At 34.6% G+C, this 22,639-nt stretch overlaps 1 protein-coding gene across 2 annotated transcripts in view; it reads left to right on the top strand.

Annotated features, from left to right (window-relative positions):
• Positions 1–545: 545 nt before the first annotated feature.
• LOC149808329 (acyl-coenzyme A amino acid N-acyltransferase 1-like) overlaps positions 546–22,639 on the top strand; it is a 38,583-nt gene continuing 16,489 nt past the window's right edge. Inside the window, exons 1-6 of one of the 2 annotated variants that reach the window (XM_089975880.1) lie at positions 546–599; positions 2,900–3,211; positions 5,345–5,614; positions 7,152–7,321; positions 10,283–10,396; positions 13,976–14,061. In XM_089975880.1, the coding sequence (XP_089832006.1) occupies positions 2,908–3,211; positions 5,345–5,614; positions 7,152–7,321; positions 10,283–10,396; positions 13,976–14,061 (944 nt within the window). In that variant the 5' untranslated portion in view covers positions 546–599; positions 2,900–2,907. Of the gene's footprint in view, positions 600–632; positions 926–2,899; positions 3,212–5,344; positions 5,615–7,151; positions 7,322–10,282; positions 10,397–13,975; positions 14,062–22,639 lie in introns of those variants that run through there. The other variant, XM_089975881.1, reaches the window with a different exon arrangement.

Genomic DNA, 22,639 nt, shown 5'->3' with positions numbered 1-22,639 from the left:
AAGAAGTTTACATACTCGAAACCCAAGTGATCGAATAATCAAAGTCTTGCATAGATGAACGTGTCAAACAATAACGACTATGTCCGTAGACTCGCTTTTCATACGTTTAATGCTGTAAATTTATATCGTGCGTTGCATACATTAATGATGTACAACGATGTAAATCGACTTTGAAGCTTTCTGATAAGTTTCTCATAAAAACAAGCGGAAACCTCACCAAGCAATTTCTAAAGAAATAGGGTGGTAATTTGGAATTCCAACTTGTTATATTCATTTTCTAGAGAAATTGTCACCGAAGAGGCTATTGGGTGACAAAAAATATGCCTCGATGCCGCCAAAGTGTGGAAACTGATCCTTAATTATGATAATCTTATGGAAAGTTTGAAAGAAAGGGTTGATTACTGTAATGTCACCATTATATATGTCTTTACACCGGCTAATACTCGTTTGAAAGAAATGAAGTATATTACAGATGCAAATGATACTGCTTGACATTATGAACTTGATTTCTACACTTTAGCCCTGATGTCACATGCCAGTCTTACGTCATGTGGCACTTACATCAGGGGCAGGAAGCATGGATGTACTTCCGGAAATAGGTAAATTTTGACACGCTTGGGAAAACGGTAGCTAGCAAAGAATCTGGAGAGTTTATAACGTTTTTTTTTTTTCTACTGTGAATAAACTAAGCACATGTAGTTGAACATTTTAAATGTCGATTTTAAAGTCTCACACAATATTATAATATAAGCATTACAATTCACATAAGGGTCGAGAAGTTCTCGCGGATGTGCACTACAAGACACAGTTGCAATAAGTTGGTAAATTGATCAGGGGGAAACCAATGATAGCACCCTACAAAGGGTGTTATAATAGGTTTCCCCAGAATAAGGTGCTAGTGTTGGTCGAGGATAGTTGCTTACAGGTATCACGTAAACCAAGAAGTAGATATTCCCTCTTTCTTTTTTCCCCCTGACATTTCTGGCAGCTCCACAAACAAAACGGCGGACATACACTTGATGGTCTAAGGTATCACGGTACCAATGGTTTTTCCATAGACCTCAGTCCTAACATATTTTTTAAATAGGCATACTTTCTATTCTGCTTCAACATGCGTGTCACACGGTGTCATAGAAAGCAATGTTAGATTTGTCACTCGGCGTGACTAAGACGGAACTAGGTACGCCAGTTAATTTAAGAGAGATAACTATGCTGAAACTATACCGGTAAGAGTTATCCAGTCACAAGGGATACATTTGTATTGATACTGTATCAGATTTTTTTTAAAATGACTTTAAAAAATACGTAAAAACGATCTTGATGTGAATTAACATAATCTTACATGTAAAGAGAGAACTTTTGTGCAAGGCTGACAGAAACTACAGCTCTTAAATTATGCACCAAATCACAGCTAGAACTTGTTTTCTAAATAAATGTTTTCTGTTGCCTTTGTTAAGTTGGTGCCATATATACTTAGAAGTTACCTATATCATGGAGTCCTCAGTACTGATGCGATGAACCATTTACTTTCACCTTTTAAAATTTTGCTCCTTTCATAATGGTACCACTCACTTGATTTGAAACTTAAATTATTTTAGTATGTCATGTATATCAAATGTTATTGATATATTCCCTCATTTTCTTCATGTCATGCTTTCAACCAGATAACCCTTTGTCAAAAAAGGTCATGCATATTATATCAATTGTTTTGACACGCTTCACATGTGTCTGCTTGTATGACACCATTGCTCCTGTCAACATAGCAACATAAATAGCACAGGAAAACTCAGGTTTATAGGAACCGTTACATAAAGAAATTTAATTTGTCACTTCTAAAGCTCATCATATATTTATCAAAATGTTGGTTTTGGAACAGATTTTATCTCAAAAGCAAGATGAATCACACGGGGAAAATATTATGGTATTATAACAAAATTATTTACTTGTAATTAAAAAGTATTAAATTTAGCATATGATTTGTTTTTTAAAGCATTGTGAATATACAGAATGTCAATCTTTGAATGTACAGTTTTTGTAGCAACAAAACTGTTAATACCTTCTGCATTACTCATTTCCGTGGAAGTGCAAATAATCAGAGACAGAAGACAAAAGTTATGAGAGACTTTTTTCTTCAGTTATCGTCCTACCATTATCAACAAAATTAAAAAAATAAATTGGTCAGAAAAAGTTAGTTATCAGGATTCATTAAAAATTTATTGAACATTAACTTGTAGAGTAAAAGTGCTTATAAATCAGATAGAAAATCCTAATACTTTGATTTAAATAAGAAAAAATGTAGAGTATATTAACTTATTTGTGAAATATATCATAAAAGTATGTGTTTTTTATAAATGTGCACAAATTATATCAACAAAGAACTACTTGTGAACATCAATAATGACATCCACATGAAACTTGACAATACTGATTTTGTCATGTCAGGTTAGTTAATAAGGATTTATTTGAGAACTTACTGTTTTGTAAAAAGATAATAGTGAAATGGAGTTTGTTCATGGTACATATTTTTTTATTTCACAACTGAGAATGATATGTTTTTCAAAGAAAATTCTGTCTCTGTGGCACTGTGTTGATCAATGTAAACAAGAACTGTGAGTTCATGAAACTCTCCAGATAGAGTAGCATCCAAACGGGGTTTCAGATGATACAAATTTACTATACACATTATGTCCTCATTTTGCATAAACACAAAAATTGATAGCCCTGAGAAAAATAAGTTCACAGCAAAGTAAGAAGTATATTTGTTACATGATATATATTTAAATCTGAAACTGGTACCATGGATGCACTTCCGAGTCAAAAACAGCGATGCCTGATTTTTTTCATTTTATATGGAAATCATAATTTCTGTCCTATTAAATTTTTTCTTTGCATTTTACAGTGTAAAGGATGCTGACACTGCTAAATACATGTCGATCATCTTGTGCATCATTCAGACTTTGCTACATATCAACAATGAGAATGTCATCCAAAGGAAGAGCACACCCAGAAATATCTGCAAGTCCTCTTGAAGCTTTGATAGATGAGAAGATTGTGTTACAGGTGAAAGGACTGGCAAAGAACCAACCAATTACAGTGCAAGCAAGTCTGACAGAAGGTGGACATAAATATGCATCATGCGCATGCTTTCTTGCCAGTGAGAATGGTGAGGTCAGACTTAGCACAGACCCATCATTACAGGGAACTTATACAGGTACTTTAAAAGTTTCCCAAGAACTTGTAAATATTTCTGAAAGTGTAATAATCAACAAATCAACATACATTACCATAATGATTGTAAAACTTCAGACACTATAAGCCTTGGGACACACAAAATTATTTTCAAAAGTAATTTTATTATGATCTAGAAATGTTTGGACACAAAATTAAAGCAATTTTTTCATGTACTATAAGTCTTGGGACACATTCAACATTTTTTTCTACTAATCGAACAATGTATTGTAATAAATTTGGAGTAAGTGCATTTGGTTATAGCACCTCATTTTAAGGAATTCTTAGATTTTTGTGATTACTTGTTTGATTATTGGAATTCGGTGCAATGGAAATATTCCTTAGCCTGAAATAATTAGCCAGTTAGTAGAGCAAACGTCACAGAGTGAAGTGTCAGTGAGTTTCCATGATGCCATGGTTCACTAGTAGTGAATTCAGGTCCAAACCGAATGAGTGACCCTGGAATACCATAGTCCCTATTAAAATCTAGTGGTGTACATTGGTGGTGTGACTGCAGTGGCAGTATTTATGGTAGGAAACTGGTAAATTACCCAAAGGAATAAATAAGAAGGAACTCGGCGGATACTGTTTATGTTACCATGGTGGCAAATGTGATGCAGTTGTACTGGCGAAATGTGCCTGGAAATCAGTTTTACTGGCCTTAGGTGGTATAGTTAAAATAGTTCCCTGTGTTAAGGGATAGTTGTATAGTTTCAGCTCCATGCCTGCTACAGTTCAGCATCACAGCTGCTATGTTTAATTCCTGTGGAAGGCTTTACAGCTTGCACCACGTCGACCCCGATCACTGATAACTTTGAACGCTCGGGTCACTCTGGACACTCCAGACAGCTCTACACACTCCGGACACTCTGAACACTTTGAACACTCGGACATTAGACCCTCCGGACACTCTGGACGTTAAACACTCTGGAGATCCCGGACATTAGACACTCTGGACACTCCGGACATTAGACATTCCGCACACCCCGGACATTAGTCACTCTGGACACCCCAGACATTAGACACTTCAGACACCCCGGACATTAGACACTCTGGACACCATGGACATTAGACAGTTGAAAATATATCCAATACCGTGTACTATACATGACACGGGCATAATAACGTAATGACTTTATACACAGTAAGTTAAATAGATTATATTATCAGCACAATAATTACCAAATGACAGGTTCAAAAATAAGAATCCTACTATGTTAAACAGTTCTTAAAAATGTAGCTTTATATTGATAATATAAATCCCTTGCTAAGTCGCAAACATGAATAGAAATATGTGCATCATACTGCGTAAACCAAAGCTACAAAGCAAACATTCAGAAATAAACGTGGTAATACAGTAGTTATAACTTATAGACTAGAAATTAATAAACTTACATACCTCTACAGCTGAATATGTGCACGTCCTTAAAGCAGACTGCTGGCTGACAAGACTTATCTGTATTGTAAAGAGATTTATGTACGGTGAACTATTTATACACAGACATAGTCTGTGTGTTGTAGGCATTCGATTAGTCCCATCGAGAGCACTTTGCAATTGTGGCATAGAATGAACCGAACTCACTATTTCGAAATACGACACAATATACATAAATCACCCTCGGGTATTGTTGTACACAAAAACGAAACCCAAGTACATGTATTCAATAAATAAAAGAATTTAATTCCATGACAGGAAGATGGTAGTTATATGTGGAAGTTCGGGAAGTGTGATGGAATTGTTGCTTGGTGGAATTATCCTTCTTCTGAAATGCAGAAATCTTACAATACAATCTCTTCCAGTCCATTTAGACTTTGTACATTAACTGCTTTGGATGGCAGATTATTAAAACTGTGAGTCTTTGTATGGGAAAAAAAGTTACTCTTGATTTTCTGTTTTCTCATTTAAAACATTATTATTTGGCTCAGATTTGTCTATATTGGACAGCATGTTTCTTGCAAAAGTAGCAGATATATTTTTTGTACATTATGGATAATGCTAAGAAATAAAGTTCTCAGTGTTGCAGATTTCAATTTCAACATTTTTAATTGAATCCTTTAACTCTTGTTTATCTTCATAACCTCAGAAATGTAACATAAATTCTCCTTTCTACCCAAGGTGTGTCAGATATGGGACTGTTTTGGAGCATGGAGCCTGCCCCAGGGCAAAGAAAAGGTTTGCGGTTAATGAAAAATGACCCCATGACTCCTTATGAGGTTCAGGTTTCTGTGTTTCACAACCATCACAGTTTGCAGGACTTGTACTCAGAAGGATTCTCAATTGATCCTTTGTCAACTCTAGTGGTCAAGCGGTCATATGTGGCAAGAGGGGTTCAGAAGAGAGTAATAAAAGAAGGACGAGTGAGAGGAGCCCTCTTTCTTCCTTCAGGTATAGAAAAAATTATAATATTACTAATAAATATAATGTCTAAAGCATCTGGGTCCCCCCAAAAACAAAAAGATTAAGAAGACGGTTTAGAGTATATTCTAGTAAGTACTATTGCAGGATTAATGCTAATTTAGAAAATATCACATTAAAATATCAGTTGAATGTGTGAAGAAAACCATCATATAGAAAGAAGGATTTACCAGCACAGGATGTACATAGGGAGAACATTTAACTGGAGGAAAAAGGCAAGGCATGGACAGTTGGTAAGGGATACAGGTCAAACCTTTGTGGACACATAAAGATGGCTGTAACTGGAAGAACTTAATAAAGAAAGAAACAGAAGGATTAGTAGTGGCAGTACAGAATCAAGCATTAATGGTTAGCAATGTTTAAGCAACTGTACAGTATCAAGGTGTCTCTCCATTCTGCAGAATGTGCACTGGGTAGGATGAAGCAGTCAGTCATCTGATCAGTAACTGCATCAAACTAGCCCATTGCAGGTATACAAATATGAACATCAAACTAGCCCATTGCAGGTATACAAATATGAACATTGAACTAGCCCATTGCAGGTATACAAATATGAACATTGAACTAGCCCATTGCAGGTATACAAATATGAACATTGAACTAGCCCATTGTGGGTATACAAATATGAACATTGAACTAGCCCATTGCAGGTATACAAATATGACCACTGAAGTAGCCCATTGTGTGTATACAAGTATGAACATCAAACTAGCCCATTGTGGGTATACAAATATCAACATCAAACTAGCCCATTGCAGGTATACAAATATGAACATTAATCTAGCCCATTGTGGGTACACAAATATGAACATTAACCTAGCCCTTGCTGGTCACCTGTTGACTCTGCCCAGTTCATACTGATTTTACATAGGGGCAGTACTATGGGCCAATAAGGTGTAAAAATTCGTCTAGCAAATGTTGATCACTGGAATATAAAGTAAATTTGTTAGGGACAGTGTGCGCTTAATAGGAAATTATGCTGAGGGTGAATCAAGAGTGATTAAGACTCATACTCTGGTCTAAGTCACATTGTCACAATTTGGCATGTGTGTGCATCAGAAATGCCTCACATTTAAATTCCATGCAGTAAAATCCAAGGGTACATGCCCATTGAGAACACATCCCAGGAGTAAAAACCAGTCATAAATACTGCCAAAATAGATGTCAAAAATGTTAATACGGGTAACAATAATAGATAAATAATAACCTGTGTGTAGCTGACAGCACCATATTGCGGGCAGCAGTACGGGATTTTAATTTTGATGTTCAGGGGGAGTTGAGGATGAGACCCTTGAGCTGGGGGTGGGTGGTTGAGGTGGTATATGACTTTTTCTTCAAACAGAAGCCAGACTGATTTCATTGGCCCACAGAAATGGTATTTAATTTAAATGAAACTGATTCAATTTTTAATGGATGTTACTGAAATTTGATTAGCCAATGGTTTTATTTGATAGGAATTACTGTACTAAGATAGCATATCTTGATATAGAAAGTTCTTCATTTTCAGGCCCTGGGCCTTTTGCAGGAATTATTGACATGTTTGGCACAGTGGGAGGGTTGACAGAGTACCGGTCAGCCATGTTAGCATCCAGGGGATTTGCTGCTCTTGCCCTTCCATATTTTCGTTATGAGGATTTGCCATACAATTTGGAAGATATTGAACTTGAATATTTCTTAGTAAGGTTACTTAGTTACTTACAGTTTATATATGCTCTATCTTCTGTTCATTTTTGCACTGTAGTCAGGATCTGGCACATTTTTAATTGTACCCTATCTTTAATCTCCCAAATTATTTACCCACTACAATTAAAATTTAGCTTAAAATGATTGAATATAGTTTGATAGCCTGAGGCAAGTAAATTTTCTGTTGCACTCCTAGTTGTAATAATTCTAATTATCTGATATCTGATTAGTAAAGTTCCAGTTGTTGCCAGTTATCATTTTTACACTATTGTTGGTCAGTTTTGAAAATCAGAATGATTGTATTAAGTCTAAGTTCTCTGAGAGCAAATTGGCAACCATATGTACTCATTTTTAAGCTGAGTCAGACTGTCAACAACAAAGATTCTGATCTACCATATCATTATAAACCTGCGGATCAGGGTCTATGATTTTGTTCTGCTCATTATTTCTATCAAATTCTACAGACCCAGATATGCTGACACATTATGCGAAAGCAGATCTGGGTCCATGTAGTTTGCAGTTGGACTCGACTTATGAGCAAGAATATAGGTAAAATCCCCAAGATTCATTTGCTCCTTAAAGGGTTATAACAAGTAGGATTTGACTTATAAAATTTCAAGACAAGACTCTATAAATCTTTATCAATTTGTTAAATTGATAGAGTATGGTTGATTGTTTTAAACTGTAAACCAGACTTATTTACATGTCAAACTGACATTGTAGTGTCCTGGTGATTAAAGTCTCTAGGGGCCCCGAGTGGCCGAGTGGTCTAAAGCGCTGTCCGTCACGGATCACTGCCATCTCACCTCTGTCTGCTTGGGTTTGAGTCTCGGGCTCGGCCAATGTGGATATGTGAGAAAGCTTGTCAGTAGCTTCTCGTGGGTCGGTGGTTCTTTTTGGGGTTTTCTCGGGTTCTTCCTCCACCATTAATACTGGCCACCATGTATAGTCTATCTTGTGCTGAAAAATTGTGTTAAACCCTATAACAACAACAACAACAACAAATTAACATCTCTATCATGATTACATTCTGGCTTTAAAAGATTAGCAACACAGAGACATATTCCATTTAAAGGTTGTTATAGTTTGATATCTGTTGTTAAAACCCTAAAAATGCCAATGCTGTTATAATGAGAGATCATGTCACCCAGCCATCACTGTAACACTGCAGATACTGACTTAAATTACTTGTCTGTGGGCTTACAATGCATGATATCCACAGTGAATAAGGTCTTCATCTTTTTCCCTTAATTATTGATTGGTTTTTGTGAATATTTTTCAAGTAACTTTTGTGGTTTTCTAAAGCAAGATTTGTACTTCTGGATTATAAATGATCGTGATTTTTAAGAGTGTTTTCAATCAAGATATATAGTTGTTGTTGGCTTGTTGGAAGGACTAGTGAAAATTCAGCAAGGTAATAATTAACATGTTAACAGTTTGATTAATATTTGGAAAAGAAGTAATCAAGTAATTTACCATTGCAGTTTAAAACTTGCAGGCATTGAAGTGGATATTTACAAATATTAGATTTGATCAGGGGAGTCTGCTATAGTTAGCAATGCATCTGAAGGAGCCAGTGAAATGTGATCTAGATTGGTTAGATGAATGGTTTATTTCCCTTGGCAAAAAGATGGACCTGAGCTGCACTTGGCTCTGATATCTTATTGCTGAGGAGATTGCCTTGTACCATCGAATGTAGACCTCCATGAAGTGAAATATGACATGTCTGTGATATACGTTTAACAGACTGTTACCCAAATATTACAGTCAGATGTTAAATATGACTGATTGTTACCCAGATATTAGTCAGATGTTATATATGACTTATTATTACCAAGATATTACAGTCAGATGTTATATATGACTTATTATTACCAAGATATTAGTCAGATGTTATGTATGTCTTATTATTACCAAGATATTAGTCAGATTTTATATATGATTTATTGTTAGACAGATGCTACAGTAAGATGTTATATATGACATTGTTAGACAGGTGCTACAGTAAGATGTTATATATGATTTATTGCTAGACAGGTACTTCGGTCAGATGTTGTATATGACTTCTTGTTAGACAGGTACTACAGTCAGATGTTGTTGTTGTTGTAGGGTTTAACGCCATTTATCAGCACACGATAGGCTATACATGGTGGCCAGTATTAATGGTGGAGGAAGAACCCTGAAAAACCCAGGGAAGAACCACCGACCCACGAGAAGCTACTGGCAGGCTTTCCCACGTACCCACGCTAGCCGAGCCTTGGACTCGAACCCACGCAGACAGAGGTGAGATGGCAGTGATCCGTAACGGAGAGCGCTTTATACAGTCAGATGTTGTAAATGACTTAATGTTAGACAGATACTACAGTAAGATGTTATATATGACTTATTGTTAGACAGATATTACAGTCAGATGTTACATATGACTTGTTGCTACCCGGATATTACAGTCAAATGTTATATATGGCTTATTATTACCCAGATGTTACAGTCAGATGTTATATATGACTTATTATTACCAAGATATTAGTCAGATTTTATATATGACTTATTGTTAGACAGATGCTAAAGTAAGATGTTATATATGACATTGTTAGACAGGTGCTAGAGTAAGATGTTATATATGATTTATTGTTAGGCAGGTACTACAGTCAGATGTTGTATATGACTTCTTGTTAGACAGATACTACAGTAAGATGTTATATGACTTATTGTTAGACAGATATTACAGTCAGATGTTACTTATGACTTACTGCTACCCGGATATTAGTCAGATGTTATATATGACTTATTTTTACCCAGATATTACAGTCAGATGTTATACATGACTTATTGTTACCCAGATATTAGTCAGATGTTACATATGATTTGATTGTTGCCTCTATATATGAATGATTGTTATAGTCAAACAGTAAAATGTCTTACATGACTTTAAGCATATGTATGTCTTTTGTGCAGGAGGCTGCAGATTGGTTGAGCTCTCAGAGCTTTGTTACAGCTGGAGGTATTGGGGTCATAGGAGTATCCAAAGGAGGAGAACTAGCATTGATGATGGGAGCATATTCACCAAAAGCAAGTTCTTTTTCATATTTAAAAAAAGAATTGTTCTGTCTGTTGACTGTTTGATATATTTTGGTATGTAAATTAAGCAATCAAGGCTCTGCTTCTAAATTGTAACTTTCATGATATTGGTTGGAACGATGGGCCATTATGACTTTTGTCTTTGTAATCTGACTCAAAAGATTTATGTTGAAGTATGTACGTCACTCTCTTGATAATTTGCTCATGTGAAAATAGCCCAACAATTTATTGAATGTGAAGAGAATCATAATGAAAATTGGTAAATGAAACTTTGATAAATAGCTCATTTTATCATCAAAAACAATGGTTAGTACCCAGAAATGAAACTTTGATAAATAGCTCATTTTATCATCAAAAACAATGGTTAGTACCCAGAAATTTAAATCAACATCATGAAATTCTCAGCTTTTAATAAAAAGTCATATTTGGTTAAATTGTCTTTCAAGACAGCATTTTCAGTACTCTGTAAATAACAATATTCAATGAAATTTTGATCAGTGAGAAAAATCATTAATGCTTACTGATGGCAACACTTTAATAAATTAACACTGGTTAAACAAATTTGGCAAGAGAAACTCATGTACTCATCATAAATGCAGTATGCCTTCTTGTATTCAGTCATGAAAAATTTCAATTTACCATCACAAATATGTCCACAAATGTTTCTCTGCAAACCTGATTAGTGCCAACTGCATTTTGGTCTCCAACTTGCACAGGTATTTGCTGTATTGTTACACTCAGTTCAATCCAGACCTGCTTTGTATTATCTTGTTAATTATATCTTTTGTATCAAATCAAATAAAGAGAGTGGAATCAAAGAAAAGTTAAAAGACATGCAAATCCTACCCTTGTATGAGCTAATAGTAACGTTTATGTGTCAGATCAGCTTAGTTTAATTCATTATTCAAACACTATTTTATAAATATTATCATGTAAGTAATGTAATTAACATACCTGCCATATTTCCAGACAGTGTTGGGGATTTTTATAGACTCAGAAAGCGTGTTTTGAGGTCACAAGAGGGGTGTGTGAGTATGACCAAAATATGTGATGTCGTCCAATTGAGAAACTTGGAAATTCAAATTTGAACAGTTATGTCTGATTCGGTTTGACCACGAGATTTGGTTGTCTCTATAGAATGAATATATATATATATATATATATATATATATATATATATATATATATATATATATATATATATATATATATATATAATGAATGAGAGCCTTACAAGTAATACAGCACTAGTATATGCCTGTTTAGTATGGATATTAATGCTTAATTAACTGTGCAAACATGAGTTTGTGCTTATTTTTGTCTTTCAATCAATCTGTTTCTTGACTAAAGTACTGATATTTGAAATATGTGCAAAGAATTAAATGCTTCACTTTGTTTTTGTGCTTGACGAAGTTAAACTTCATCAACCAGAGTTTTTCAGTTTATTTTTGTTGGGTTTTGCTGATGAATCACATTAGAACACTATTCCGACAATTGAAATAATTATGTTTTACAATTTATTTATGGAGTTAAAAACTGACTTCAAAGAAATATTGCCACTGATCACAACTTAATCTAAGTTGGCTTCAGCATTCCCATTTAGTACAGTTATATATAATAATATCTGTTCTTAAGCACATCTTCAGACAAATTTGATTGTTCTGCTTTGTTTGCTTTACTTATGCAAATTAGCTAAATGGACTCACAGCAGAATTTGACATGAAACATCATCCAAGCAATTATCAGCTAATTAAGTAATCTTTGAAAGGTGGTTATTTATATCAGATCACCTTGGCTTTTAATTGCTGCAAGCCCCATGGATAGGTTTGGCTGAGCTTTGATCAGGACTGTTTACTGTTATACAAATACTACAGATTACATGCATATTTCATTCATCAAGAAATTTATGTTTTTCTTTTTGTTGTGGAAAAAACTTGGGGGCTTAGATTCCTGAAAAGAATGTTTGTAAAACATGACCGTTTTTTTTATTGATGGGGGGAGTTTGGGTGTCCAAAATTGTGTTTTTTGTGTGTTATGGTAGGTATGAACTTAACTACCTTAAATTAGCCTACACATTAATAGATGTAATCAAATATTGCAAGACAGTCAAGAAAATATAGTACTTGGTGAATATAAATCTTTATTTCACAGATAGGCTTCATTATGGAGAAGTGAGTTCCTGAAATTTTAGTGAACTTAAAATTCCTGAATTAACACTGAAATTTCATCAAGGATGAGAAATTTCACTAATACTTGCAAAATTGTGGCATAAATATTTCACTAATTAAGCAACAAAAATATTATGTTTGACATTGATAGTTGTTTCACAAAATAATTGTCCCTAGATATTGGAGAAAATGGAATCCTATTTTGTTGTTAATTAACAATTGAAAAACATAGAGATGTAATACACATTGTTTTCATATACACATGATGGTTGTTGAAACCTTTTGGAGTAATGTTGCTAACTATTTCAGAGGTTGGGTGTCTTGAAAATAAAAGCAATCTTTTCAGAAACGTAAACTACTTTATTAAAAACATTTTATTGATAGTGATTTCCAAAATGATTATAAATTGAGTATTCAGTCATTAAACAGTCCTGTTACACCCCTTCTACACCCCACCCATCACCCACCCTGGTTTTTCCCGATTTCCATTGTAGATGGGCATCCCCATCTTAAATGTTTTAGGTCTCTTGGTAACTCACGCCCTGCTTATAGTGTGGTCTGTGTATTTTGGACAGGTGTGCTCAAGTTGTCAAGAGAGAGGTGTCTCTAATATAAATGCCAATGATAATCTGGATGTACAGTTAGAGAAATTGGTATCCAGGGTTAGGTCTTAGTAGCCATTATTTTAGGACATAATACCAGCATGCTGAAGACTTATTCATGTTAGATATAGCTTAAAAATCCATTGTATGGAATAAAGTCAGCACAAGTCATTTTCATCAGTGTTTACATGCATGCAGTGACACCTAATTTATTTTGAAACGGTGAAACTGTCACCATAATATCTTTTTGCTTCACTGATAATTCACCTAGATATTATTTCACTACTATGTTCAAATTATAGAGTCATTCAAATATAATCCTGCAGAAATATTGTAAATTACACTGAAACAAAACAGTATTTAACTATACAGAGACCTGTTTTTAATGGACACCCAGGAATCACAAATAATGGTACTAGACTATACAGAGAACCCTGTCTATACTCGACACTCAGGGGATCAGAGTCAGAACAGTACTTGACTATGCAGAGAATCCTCTTTATAGTGGACACCGAAGGAATCACAGACCCAGAACAGTACTTGATTATACAGAGAAACCTCATTACAGTAGTCACTCAATCAAAGGATCACAAAGAACAGTACTTAACATATACATAATAGACACCCAGTAGATTACATTTTTATTCCTTATGTACTGTTATCTTTTCATAAAGGTATAATGAAAGAATTTGAAATAAATTGTCTTCTTTGTGGATGGGTATAAAATATATGGAGATGTCTGCTAAAAAGTGTGTATTATGTTCTTAAAATATGCTGATTCAGGCTAAAACATGTTACAGGTGAAAGCAGTTGTTAATATTGGAGGGCCACCCTTTTTGTCTGCCGCTGGAATGTACTTTAAAGGACAGAATGTGACACCAGTAGAGTAAGTTTATAATTGAGTAAATTATAAGTACAAATGCTACATTATTTTAGAATTTGATGATAGAAATGGATATTAGAGAATATTTACAATGATAGCTGATGGTCTGAAATATTTTTGGGTAGGTTAATTACCTATCCAGCCTGTACATTTTTTTTTGCACAATAATTATTTCCAAACTTTTTCAAACATTTTATGTATGTATACATCAGGGATCTTGAAATTGTGATGGCTCTTGCCTGACCTTTATCCACGAAAATTAAAATTTGGCCATTTTATATATAAAAACAGTGACAAGAGATAAAACGAGTTGTGAAGAAACATTGATATACCTAAAATGTATCATTTTCAGTTTTGGATTTGCTGGTGCTTTAGTGTTATGAATAAGGGGTTCCCTCTCAAACTTATTATTTTGTACAACTCATTTTTTCCTTCAGAAAACTATACTAAAGAATTTAACCCAACAAAAGTATTTCATTCTACTTGGATGTTTTTAGAAAGTAAGTTTTAATTGTCAAGAAGCTAACTTGCTATCTTGATAATATGTCACACCTATTTAATGGGGATTTCTGGTAAAGTCAGATGGTGAAGTTTTATTTGATCAGGTCCCCAAATAAGTCTTGGAGGAAGAAAATATAAGGTAGTTGTTTTTGCTGGTATCTTTTTGTCTTAATTTTGGCCTGGCTTCATATATTTTGTTCTAAAGATCTCATGTGTTGGCAAACCTTAACACAAACCATGTTATGTGAGGAACAAATGTAACTCCTATGGTTTAGACCAGGGGTCTCAAACATGCAGCCCACACGCCACATGTGGCCCGCCAAGTTGTATTCTATGGCCCACAAAATGGCTGGCATCACAAGGTGTCATGAGAGATAACAAAGGTGGTGTGGCCCTTGGGCCGTTGAAAATGCCCTCATGCAGCCCTCAGGGTGATTTGAGTTTGAGACCCCTGGTTTAGACCCTGGGACAAATCCTGGAAATAAGCTTCTTTTATTTTGTTTTTGTGAGATTCTAAACAATAGGGACAACATACTGACCAAACAAGGTTAGTGACATCTATATTGACTAGCTGATAAAGATGCTATGTGTCATGTAGACCTAGACACCTTTGAATTAAGCTTAATCAGCAACATCTTTATCGATTGTCTGGCAAAGAAACAATCTGTAAATTCTTCCTATCGTTTTTTTAATCTTACATTTTACATTGCTTTGAAAACAGGGTTTTATTTGACAGTTTAATGGATAAACAGATTGAAGATATGTTGATAATATGATATTTGAGAACCCCTATAACCAATGTCCAGTTGCTTAGAGTATGTGCACTAGTTAAAACCATTGATCTGCTGGACATGACAAGCAGATTCAGTCTTGAAAAGACATTGGATTCATATGGTTATCTTGAAAAAATTTTAACATTCAGGGGGTGGGTTTTGTTTTTGAAAACTATTTGAAATTTCTGGGGAAAAAATTATAGAATTTTTTCAGTACAGTAAAACCTGTCATGAGCGACCTCTGCTATGAGCGACCACCTGTCATTTCCGACCACAATCGTAATGCACGGATCGATTTTACTATATAAACGCTCTGTTATGAACGACCACCTGCTGAACGCGACCAGCGACCGCGATTTCTTGACAAAATATGCATTTTGACACTGCTATGAACGACCGCATCGCCAAAAAATCAAAACAGATTGACACCACTGACCTTAACTTAATCCTTTGTAAACACTAGAGCTCGGGATAAATGTAGTATGCAAACAAAGTGCACATTAAATAACACTATAGTTGAACAACCATATATCAGGATAAACACGTCTAACCATCATTTAATCCTTTGTAACAAAGACTGCATAAATAGCAAAGATTGCTCTAATAAAGTATTTAAAAAGAATTTGTCTTGCTACAGTACCAGTTTTGTGAAATTTACAACTCCAGCGTACGGTGTCATTTGTAAACTGCAGTAAACCAGACTAAAGTACATGTCACTAACCGCCATTGTAGTGCCAAAGTCATGTGAATAGCCAGTAAGAGTAACATCAAAGGGAGTAATGATGGATATATGCAGTCAATTTAGAGGTTTGTATTTTTTCTTTATCTTTATGAAAACTCACAAAACGCCGGTAGCCCTTATGTCCCAGTGAGAAATTTTTTGAAAGGGCTTCAGTGTAGGTTTGAGTACGTCGTTTGTCTTTCCAGTTAATCCATAATGCCTGGAGGGTGAATGAGCTCATTGTCTTTAATACTAGTAAGTGAGAATCATTTCTGGATTTTTTTAAAATTATTTTTTATTTCTTTTGTTAGTGTTTCACCAAGCCACCATCTGTTTACCTGGGTGCAGATGGTCGGAACATTTGTTTATCGAGCTATAACACTGTTGATTTAAACTTCATCTCAGAATAAATGTATTGTTTCTTGATGAGTTAATTATGTCTTTTGGTTTCATTCATTGGTACATAATATATATTTATTCTACATTTCACCAAAACCTGATCAAAACTGATAGTCTTTATAACGTCAACACTAATAACAATGGCAGAATCTCCGCTGAAAAAAAGAAAAATTTTAACACTGGAAGAAAGGATTAATGTCATTGAAAGAAATGAAAAAGGCGAGACCACTCGCAAAATAGCAGTCAGCTTAAGCGTCGGTAAAACGCAAGTTCAAAATGTAATCAAAGACAAGAAGTCCATTAGAAACGAATGGCAGAAAGGTGCACAAGCACAGAGGAAATATGCCACGGCACGACGGACAGTTTACGGAGATCTGAACGAGCGAGTATGGGGGTGGTTTTGTGTTGCAAGGAGTACATGTACATCATATCTAACTGTTCATTTTTTGTACATATTAATGTGATGTTGAAATATAAATTTTATTCTCGTTGTTTGATAGATGTATATCTTTATTATATAAAGATATTTTGAGAGGAATGCATGCAATATTTAACAAGATTTATGAATAAAGGATATGATACATGTACAGTGAGTATGGGTATTATTTATTTTTCAACAATGCTAACTATTGACCCTGAAAACCAGTCCATTTTCACACACCTCTTATGAGAGACCACCTGTCTTGAGAGACCACTTTTGGTTGGCAGAAGGGGCGGTCTCTCATAACAGGTTTTACTGTACTGTCAAAACTATATTAATTGAATGTAACTGAACATAGAAAGGAAAGTTTTGTTTAAATGAGCTTAATATGATAGAATTTAATTGGTGAATTAGTACATGACATTGGTAAGTACTGGAACAATGTGCAAGCCTTTGCATAGGTGGCAATTTAATTGGTGAATAGCACATGACATTGGTAAGTACTGGAACAAGGTGCATGCCTTTGCATGGGTGGCAGTTTAATTGGTAAATTAGTACATGACATTGGTAAGTACTGGAACAAGGTGCATGCCTTTGCATAGGTGGCAATTTAATTGGAGAAAGTGAAAATGGCTGACCTAGCTTACAAATGACTTACTATGAGCTGTGTATGCAATAAAAAGTGGGAACAAGACCTGGTTTTTTTTAGCATTTTGGTGAAAACATTAAAAGAAGACATCTCTATTTCCAGCTTTTGAGAAAGCGCTCTCAAGTCATGTCTTGAAAGTGAGAAACACAAGGTTTGTCTGCCATCATGTTGCAATAATTTATGGGACTGTGATGAGCACTGAGGCTTGAGCAACTTTACTCACTGTCTCAAGTGAATGGTTAACAGTGGCCCCTCTAATTCTGTCATCAGTGACTGATCTGTCTTTAGGCATTATTAATTTTTGTGCAATTGATAATGATGTTTCAAAAGCAGAAATATTATGTACCTTGATAATCATGAATGAACATTGTTTATACCATTATTGGATTAAACAGACAAGCTGTTCCAAACAATATCTCCAGGCATTGACATGGGTTGGAATAGTCCTTGATAACTGGTAAAATCTTTCTGAATAGTCTTTGAAAATAATTTCTTCTTTTCTGTTGGAACACAAAAACAGGGATTTCATCTTCGTATATGTTCTCCAATCACATTAACATTAGGAATATCAGCTGAATCAAGCCTTCTCAAAAGACACAAATTCATCATTTCTATTTTTATTGACCAAGGGCAGTCACTCTTGCCCGGTACCTTCCCTTGCCAACGACTGGTGGTACTAGCTTTAAGATTTTGCTGTGAACTGACATCGTTCAAATCGTCTCCAGAATTGAATTGGAAACTTTTGCTAAATTTCATTCCATCATTTACAATTTTGTTATTTTTGGATGTATTAACCCTTTCAACACTACAGACTGATAAAGCAGTCCAGGAACAATAACTCCTGCTCAACACTGTAGACCGGTATTCCGGTCTTACATACCTATCTTGTTTTGGCAATAAATTCTCTGATTGGTCAATGTCTGGGATTCTCCTATAGTAAATATTTATATCATACATTGATTCATTTGCATACTATTTGGATACATTCAGACTTTAAGGTAGGTTCTTTACAAGAAAAGGGTTTTTTTCTGATATATAAATGGAAATCTTCAAAGTTGCCTAGGTACATCCTAAATGGTGGACTCATCTGATGATGAATCAGAATTATCTGGTGACTAAATGATTGAAAATATTAACAATTTTGATCTTGTATAGATAAATCAAGGCGGGAGGGAATGTATACAACAAGAATGGTGTGATATTGTTGGCAATAATGATGATGATGATGAATCTAAAGGTTTTGAACTCGCCAATGTGTACAAGACACCTGAATTTTTTCAGTGGACAAAATCTTCATCGGAATGTAATATTCACACATTTTCCGAACGTGTAGGTACAGCACAATTATTTGAAGGATCAGGAACACCTCTTCAATATTTTCAGCGATTTTATAGTGACTGTGTGTTTTCAGAAATGGCAAGATTTACAAATTCCAGTACACACACGAAGCGAGAGACTGACCCAGATCAACACAAAGGTGTTTGGACTGATGTCACATTATCAGAAATAAAGGCATTTTATTGTCTGTTCATATTGATGAAAGTTATGAAATTCGACAGAGATGAACTGTATTGGTATAAAAGTGAGAAATTCTGGCTTCTTGGATCAAATTAATCTGGTTTACAGTCAAAACGTATGTTTTATTTCATATTTATTTCCATTGAATTGAACATAAAACCTTGTATATTGAGTTTTTAAATACCTGTAGAAATATTGTTAACACACCTTTGGATTTGCTTGAATTTTGAGATAATGTTTCATTTATTCAAGCCATGATTTGTAAGAACACCACATTGAATTAAAAACAGACCACATATTACTCTTTAGACACTTTATTCAACATTTTATTGAGAATACAGTGAAATTTACCTTTAACTTACCTTTTGAAATACCTGTATAATCCCTGTGTGAGACTAAACTTGCTTATGAGAATATTTTCAGAAACCTGAATTTGTCTTCTTTATAATGGTACAAAATATGTATTCTTATTGAAAATATTTTGCCTACGTTTATTAAGATCTTGAAAGTTACTTAATGTTGAATGAAAATACGAAAATTACCCTTAAAATATGGACTTAAGGCATAAAAGCAAAAGCTACAAAAAAATGATAATTGCCGAAAAATCCATAAAAATTTGTTCATCCGTGTTTGATTTGGATCCGTGTTTCATACTGGAAGTAGTTAAAGTTGTCAGGGAACCAGACTACCTTTACAGCAGCACATCAGATGCTTTAAACTTCACCTATTTGTTCATGCGAAGCGTCTGCATGATCAAGCTTTTAATCATAGAAATTTTTTTTAAATGGCATCCAGCAAGCAATGCATTTTTAAGACAAAAGGGAAAAGAAGCCTCTTGAAAAGTGTTAATAATAAACACAGGAAAAGTAAAAAGGAATATTCAGATTCTTGTGAATAAAAGCTGGAAGGGACACAATTATGTTTATTGGACATCACGTGCCAGTTTGAGTATGACTCGTGGCGGGAAATATGATTGCCGTCATCATGTGAAATGGAAAAAGAATTTCCAAGAATTACGTCAAATTGAGAGACAGCAACAAATGATAGGGTTTGGAACTAAAATTTGTTCAACTGTACTAGTGGTAAATGAAGTCTATTCGTACTTTGCAAACTTTTCAGTTGAACATAATGTTTATCATCGCTGCACATTCCGAATACCTTTTAATAACTTTTAATTATGTTTCCCAGCTTTACCATAGCAGTTTATGATATTTTGTTACATCTTACTGAAAACTGGTCAAACTTATGGAAAAAAATCAACAGCCTTACTGAGACGAACTCATCAGGCTTGGCAGGTCTGAAGCTGATGTGACCATCAAGGCCATACAAGGACGGAACCGCTGATTTGTCAACTTGTGCTCATGGTGGATCCATGAAGGGTGTGTGTGGCCAATACAAGTGTGGGCCAAACCAAGAATTCAGGAGAACTGTGTGGTTTGACCATGGACGCGTTTGCAAGTTTGTACAAATATTTTTGAGTCATATGGCTGTACAAATGATGGAGTCACGAGTCATATGTTTGTTTCAATTATGTTGTTTCAGTTGAGTTCAATTGAGTCATTTCCGTTACATGAGATTATTTGAATCTTACTTTCATTACATGAGATTATTTGAATCTTACTTCATTACATGAGATTTTTTAAATCTTACTTTCATTACATGAGATTATTTGAATCTTACTTTCAGTACCTGAGATTATTTGAATCACACTTTCATGACATGAGATTATGTGAATCTTTCTTTGATTAATTGAGATTATTTGAATTTTACCTTCATACATGTGACAGACCTGCCAACTCTTACGATTTTGCCGCAAGTCTTAGGAAAATTACCCTTAAAATATGGACTTACAGCATACTTGCAAAAACTATGGAAGAATTATCATTGCTGAAAAATCTGTATAATTGGTTTATCTGTGTTTTATTTGGATCCGGGTTTCTTCTTAGAATTAGTGACATTAGTCAGGGAACCAGACTAACTTTACAACAGCACCCCAGATGCTTTAAACTGCACCTATTTGTTCATGCGAAGCATCTGCATGAGCAAACGGTTGATTATATAATTTTTAAAAATGGTGTCCAGAGAGCGATACATGTTTAAGACAAAAGGGAAAATAAGCTTCTAGAAAAGTGTTTATAATCAACACAGAAAAATAAAAAGGAGTATTCAGACTCTTGTGTATAAAAGCTGGAAAGGACACAATTATGTTTATTGGACATCACATGCCAATTTGAGTATGACTCGTAGTGGGAGATATGATTGTCGTCGTCATGTGAAATGGAAAAGAATTTCCAAGAATTATGTCTAGTTGAGAGATAGCAACAAGCCATTGAGCTGCGTAGGGTTTGGAACTTGAGTTTGTGCAACTGTACTAGTGGTAAATAAAGTCTATGCGTACTTTTCAAACTTTTCAGTTGAACATAATGTTTATTGTCGATGCGTTGAACTTTCAATTGTATTTTCCAGCTTTACAATAGCAGTTATTGATATTTTGTTCCATCTTACTGAAAACTGGTCAATCTTATGGAAAATAATCAAATGCCTTACTGAGACTGACTCGTCAGTTTTGGCAGGTCTGATGTGAATATATGAATCATATTTTTGTTTTCCCATTTGTGAAAGTTTGTGTAAAGCAATTGAATGATTCATGTGTTTAGAGCATGAAAAAATCACAATATATTTGTAGAGTATATACATATTTTATTTAATTCATTTCATAAACTTCCATCTTTCATCATATTGTGTTATGTTGTCATTTTATCCAAGCATACATTCAGGTTAAATCCTGTTACAGTTTCGGATTTAGGCAGGCGATAGACACCAGATTTCATAAAATTGCTGGGTACCTACAAATAACATGCAAGTGACAAGGCATAAACTGTCTTTTTTAGCTGGTAATAATAATGGCAAAAAATATACTTACAGTTTAATGCCCTGAATTTCCTCAAAATGTACTTTCTTAGTTCTGCAAATCCAAATTACATGAGCCATTTCATTGGTTCTCAAGCTTGATTACACATTTCAAAATTGTACTGTAATTTCGACTATATTCCAAGTGCAATTACATCCTCCTTACTGTACTCAAAAATGAAATAAACATTATATTCCATGGCATCTTTTTGATAATGGCAATTGAGAGACTTCACATTTTTCCCACATTATGATTTCAAACGTACAATGACAGAACAGAAACACACTTGCAGATGTCAACACTCTTCTCACTCGCTGCTTCAATCCGATGTATTTCATGTAGAATTGGCACAGATAAATACAGCCCATAATCATGAAATTTTGTAGAATCAACAAAAATACCAGAATCTATTCATTCCAGATCAAATGGAAAAGTTGTTGCAGTGTGCATTCATTCACAAAATGACTCCAAATTTCAATTTTAAGTAGATCAAAATGCCATTTTCTTTCTAAAGTTATGTCTAGCATGCGACTAAGTTCAAATTTATTTGGGCGGAGTTATGTGAGCAATAATAATGTTGTGTAATGATGAATTTGCGCTTGTTTATTTAGTTTGGAATACGGCTTACATTCAGTTACTTTGTTTCATGTAGTGTATTTTTGTTTACATAATTCAACCTTAGGTAGAA

The sequence above is a fragment of the Sinohyriopsis cumingii genome, chromosome 1 (assembly GCF_028554795.1).
Source record: "Sinohyriopsis cumingii isolate HCF-2022 chromosome 1, ASM2855479v2, whole genome shotgun sequence".
NCBI classification, from domain to species: domain Eukaryota; kingdom Metazoa; phylum Mollusca; class Bivalvia; order Unionida; family Unionidae; genus Sinohyriopsis; species Sinohyriopsis cumingii.
Note: the sequence above shows the minus strand (reverse complement) of the source record. Positions and strands in the feature narration are given on the sequence as shown.